Source organism: Sinocyclocheilus rhinocerous, unplaced genomic scaffold, assembly GCF_001515625.1.
Source record: "Sinocyclocheilus rhinocerous isolate Xijiao unplaced genomic scaffold, SAMN03320098_v1.1 scaffold515, whole genome shotgun sequence".
Classification (NCBI taxonomy): domain Eukaryota; kingdom Metazoa; phylum Chordata; class Actinopteri; order Cypriniformes; family Cyprinidae; genus Sinocyclocheilus; species Sinocyclocheilus rhinocerous.
Genome location: NW_015660140.1, coordinates 390,185 through 395,775, shown reverse-complemented (window position 1 = coordinate 395,775; position 5,591 = coordinate 390,185). Strand labels below are relative to the sequence as shown.

General features: G+C 35.7%; 1 protein-coding gene across 3 annotated transcripts in view; it reads left to right on the top strand.

Annotated features, from left to right (window-relative positions):
- dock8 (dedicator of cytokinesis 8) overlaps nucleotides 1-5,591 on the top strand; it is a 50,403-nt gene that overhangs the window by 43,161 nt on the left and 1,651 nt on the right. For all 3 annotated transcript variants that reach the window (XM_016533999.1, XM_016533998.1, XM_016534000.1), the window contains 7 exons: nucleotides 350-481; nucleotides 1,118-1,252; nucleotides 1,423-1,512; nucleotides 1,734-1,970; nucleotides 2,073-2,216; nucleotides 3,481-3,587; nucleotides 4,338-4,508. In XM_016533999.1, the coding sequence (XP_016389485.1) occupies nucleotides 350-481; nucleotides 1,118-1,252; nucleotides 1,423-1,512; nucleotides 1,734-1,970; nucleotides 2,073-2,216; nucleotides 3,481-3,587; nucleotides 4,338-4,508 (1,016 nt within the window). The remainder of the gene's footprint in view (nucleotides 1-349; nucleotides 482-1,117; nucleotides 1,253-1,422; nucleotides 1,513-1,733; nucleotides 1,971-2,072; nucleotides 2,217-3,480; nucleotides 3,588-4,337; nucleotides 4,509-5,591) is intronic.

Below are 5,591 nucleotides of genomic sequence, written 5' to 3'. Positions count from 1 at the left end.
ATTCTTCATTATATAATATATATATATATATATGTATATATATATATATAAACTTAATTATATTTCAATATTTTTAGTAATAAGAATAATTTAAAAAGTAAAATAAAAAATAATAATTACTATTATTTGTGTTAATTTTATAATTTAAAAAACTTAAATGTATATATTAATTTAATTGTAAAAATGTAATATTTAATATGTATACTAATAATAATCATTAAAAAATAATTAATTTAATTTATTTATCTATTTAAAACATTCAAATGAACGTTATGTAGCTATACAGTATATATATATAAAATAGAAAATGTATTACTGTTCATTGCTTCTTACCATTGTTCACTTACAGGGCAGGTTGTATGAGGCAGTTAATGAGGTGTACAAGGTAATCGTGCCTATACTGGAGGCCCACAGAGATTTCCGGAAGCTCGCTTCCACACATGACAAGCTCCAAAGGGCTTTTGAGAACATCATTCAAAAGGTAAAGCATACAAATGACATGTCCTCCTACATGACTCTGCCTGGCAGGAAGAAGCTGTCTAGTGCGATCATGATCTATATGGATGTGGGCAGCTGGACAGAAATAGGGAACTTAATGTGCTGTGACATGCTTTACTTCATATAAAATGATTTTAAACAGCATTTTGCTATTTTTTTAAATAGCTATTATACATTAAGTTTTATGAACACTAATATGAGCACTTTATGAACACTAATTAAGGAGCGTTAATTGAAACACTATGTAATTTTAACAAGTTGTTCATCACACCACAAGAAAATAAGGTAGTGTACTGAAAAAAAAATGGTTAGTAGTGGTTGGAAGAAAACGGCTAGTAACGTTCACAAATAATTACAAAGCATCAGCTAGTAACACATTGAGTTAGATATTACATTTTGAAGTAGAAAGACTGAAATATTTTTTTCTTGTAAAACATACTCTAGTGAACTTTATTTACAACTTCAACAAATATTTCTTTACTCTGTGAAGTCAGTACATTAAAAATAGTTTAAAAACAAACATAAAATGGTGACTTTCATATTAATTTGAACCTGAAGTCATGCGTCATTATGTAGCAAGCACTATCTTTTAACTAAATGTTTATTTTTACTTTTTCAGGGTCACAAGAGGATGTTTGGAACCTACTTCCGCGTGGGATTTTATGGCTGTAAATTTGGAGACCTGGATGAGCAAGAATTTATCTACAAAGAGCCAGGAATTACCCATTTACCGGAGATATCCCACCGGCTCGAGGTGACATTTCTCTGGAACCCTGTGAAGTTTTGCATTTGTGATGAAGATGAATGTGAAGTTTAAAGGTTTTTCTTAAGGTTTCAGTTGCTTTTAGGCAGCGCTATAATGGTCTGAAATTTGCTTTGATATTATACGTGACTTATTTGTCTCTTTGTCTTCTAATTTTCCAGAACTTTTACAGTCAGTGTTTTGGAGATGGAGTTTTGGAAATGATTAAAGATTCCACACCAGTAGACAGAAAGAAGCTCAATCCCAACAAGGTACTTCTCATCAAGTGTCGTGCCAATGTAAACACAATTACAATCAAAAGCTTTCTTCAGTTTGACCTGTGTGACACCCTCATTAGCTTGAAAGGCCGTCGACTGCCTCTACAGTCAAATCTCAAATGCCTCATTCAGCTAAAGTTACCCTCAGCGATTGATGATTGCTTTAAGTGACAGTGTCCTAAACGTAGCATGCTGATTTTCATATTTCCCATCAGGCGTACATACAGATTACCTTTGTGGAGCCTTACTTTGATGACTATGAGATGAAAGACCGCCTCACCAACTTTGAGAAGAACTTCAACCTTCGCCGCTTCATGTACACTACGCCGTTCACAAAGAGTGGGCGGCCCCGAGGGGAACTCAACGAGCAATACAAGCGGAAAACCATCCTAACTACCATGCATGCCTTTCCTTACATCAAGACCCGGATCAACGTCATTCAGAAGGAGGAGGTAATGACAATCCAGAGAACCCCCCCCCCATGTCTGCTTCATCTGCAGTGGTAGTTTGATAAAAGCGTCTAAATGACTGCTTACTCAATCACCTGTTTTCAGTTTGACCTCACACCCATCGAGGTGGCCATTGAGGACATGCAGAAGAAGACTAGAGAGCTGGCTGAAGCCACGCACAGAGAGAAGCCAGATGCTGTGATGCTTCAGATGGTTCTGCAGGGATCTGTCACAGCCACCGTCAATCAGGTCTGAAGCCTAATTCACTCTCATACCCTTCACTAGCAACTATTCTGAGCTGTGAAACTTGAAACGCAGCTTACAAAAATATAATTTCATGTCTATTTAGAGCCCTCCTAAATGAACCCTTAGGCACAGGTAAAATATTGAATAATGATATATTAATATATCTAACATAATTTAATATTTTGTACATGATTTTATTTTTTATTTTGCACAATAAAAAGTAATATACATTTATTTTTTATTTAAAAAAAAAATTAATAAAATAGCAAATTTATCAAAAGTGATCAACGACGTGTAATGTTACAAAAGATTTCTATTTCAAATAAATACTGTTCTTTTGAACTTTATATTTATAAAATGATCACAGTTTTCACAAAAATATTAAGCGGCAAAACTGTTTTCAACATTGATAATGATAAGACATTTACTGAGCGGCAAATCAACATATTAAGATGATTTCTAAAGGTTCATGTGACACTGAAGACTGGAAGAGCTTTGTAAAAATCGACGCGTTTCAAAAAGGCGGGGCATAGAGGAGAAACAATAATGTACAGTATGTGGAAAATAATGTGTTTTTTTAACTTTAAACCGCATAAACACATTTCATTACACCAAATACACAAAATAATGTTCTTTTTAGCAGCATCATATGACCCCTTTAAATAACCATCAGAGGGCAAAGATGGTATTTGGGGTCCATATGATGTACTGTAATTGCCACATCTACCAGCAGGGGCTAACAGACCCATGCAAACCAACCGAACTTTGATCCCTTGACATAAACACTGGCTCCGTCACTTATCCAGCCACCCAGTCTCCCTCCATGCCTGTTCTACTGCACATCTCCGGTGTGGTTTTTGAATACTTTAGTTAATATAAGAACAGTATAGAAGAGTAATGTAAATCTTAGGATTGTAGGGATTCATACGGATGCTCCCAGCATCTCTGTATTTATAGTAAAGTCTGAAGCTCCAGAGTGACAGTTTACAAAACTAATCAAGTTTAAAACATATCCAAATCCTCTGGATACGGCTGCGGTTACGTGATAAATGCCCTTTGGAGAAACTACATACAAAGAGCGCAGCAATGCCTCTGCTCCTGGCTCCACAGTGACATCACTCACACAAAGACTTATTCATGATCTTTCCCTTATGTGTTGACTTTACCTTGTGGCCTCCATTGGATGAAGCATTCATTTTCTCCGCTAGCGCTGTGGGAGAGAGGGGGGGCCTTTTCTTTCCTTTTCTCACTCTGTGTGTCTCTGCAGGGTCCATTGGAGGTGGCCCAGGTCTTCTTGAATGAAATCCCAGCAGACCCCAAGCTCTTCCGTCATCACAACAAACTGCGTTTGTGTTTCAAAGAGTTCATACTGCGGTGAGTGGCCGCTTCCATTGGAAAAGAGATATCAACGTAATCTTTTCAGTGACGTGTGATCGAATGAAGCAAGTTTTCCATCAGAGGATCAAAGGAGATATAGAAGTATCTTTATTTTATATTGATTGGTTTGTTTAAAGTTCTGTATTTGAAAGTTCGCTGAAATACTTGGATGTAAGACACCCGAGGGGCTTTTCCGCAAGCGGAGAAAACCCGTCTTAATGTCACCCAGCTGCATTTGCTTTGCATAATCATCATAATGTTTAAACCAAGACTCGAAACAAATTACGTTTTTGAATACAGGGATTTTTCCCAGGATGTATACAACTTGTGTGGAAGTATTACATATTGCTTTTTACAGACGAATAGTTCATGTTGGATTCTGGGCCTTGATTGCTGCCAGCGTGCAGACAAATATTTACTGTATTTAAAATATGTTTATTTTTCTCCATAATCCATCCAGGCTGCCACAATCCTTCTCTAGCCAAGTTACCATTATTTATGCCAAGACGTTATAGCCTACTAATTTTTTAGTTTTATGCACAGTTTTATGTTCCTCAATGTTCCCTTTGTGGCTTTTTGCCTTTGAACGAGTTCTTCTGGGGAATAAAACTAACTGTTGAGTATGCCTATCAAACTCATTTGCCTAGTTCTGTCCAAATGCAGCTAATTGCACTAATTATTCATCATCTGGTGCTCTATCGAGCTTCTTGTGTTGCTAATGCTGTTGTGATTGGTGAATACCTGCAGGTGTGGACAGGCCGTTGAGAAGAACAAGCTACTCATTACTCCTGATCAGAAGGAGTACCAGCAGGAGATGAAGAAAAACTACAACAAACTGCGAGAGAACCTGAGGCCCATGCTGGAGAGAAAGATCCCTGAGCTCTACAAGCCCATCATCAAACCTCGCATCGAGAATAGGTACACCCACTAGTGCTACACTTGATCTTTGACTCGGCAATCAGTGAATGATGGAAATTCTCTCTCGCGTTCGGTAGTATTTCCATAATCGGTGCTAAAGGAATAGTTCAGCCAAACCTGAAGGTGCTATCATTTTGAACTGCATTTGTGGTGCTTTTATTTTGGAGTTTGTTTGGAAAAGATTTATAGGGAGTTAGTAAATAGTGAGTAAATAATGGCAAATTTTTCATTTTTGTGTGAACTATTCTTTTTAAGTGTGAGTCTCACTGGCTTTGTTCACACAGCAGTAGAATACAGTTGTCAGTCCTGTGTGGAGTGCTAAATATTCTCTTAATAAAGGGTTATCAATGTCAGATTTTAAAAGAAGGTTCAATGTAAGGTTCAATGCAAGGTTGAATGTAAATTAGTTGTTGCAACAGTAGTCTGGCATGAGACGGACGTTTAGTGGGATATTATTTGCTGTCAGTCATTAATGCTAGGGCTGTCAACCTTTCCCAGGTTATACAAATGGCAGAAAGTAGAGGTGTGTGTGTGTGTGTGTATTTATTGACTGAAAAAAAGTTTCTCAAAGGTTTGAGTTTGGTAAGATGTTTTTGAAATACGTTTCATATGCTCACCAAGGCTACATTTATTTGAAAATGAAAATGAAACGGTGAAAACTGAAATATTGTGAAATATTACTACAATTTAAAAAAGTGTTTTTTGTTTTAATACATTTAAAATGTAATTTATTCATGTGATGGCAAAGCTGAATTTTCAGCAGCAATTACTCCACTCTGCAGTGTCACGTGATTCTTCAGAAATAATTTTGATATGCTGATATGATGCTTGAGAAACATTTGTTATTCGATATGCTGCTTAATATTTTGAGGAAAATATGATACTTTTTTCAGGATTATTTAATAGAAGGTTCAAAAGAGCTGAAAATAATATAATCAATATATAATAATATAATAGATAAAACTATAACAGAATAATATACATAAAATACATAAAATAATACAAATAAATAGTTATATATAAAATACACTATATATATATATATATATATATAAATATATTTTGGGACAGTTTGATTGTGGA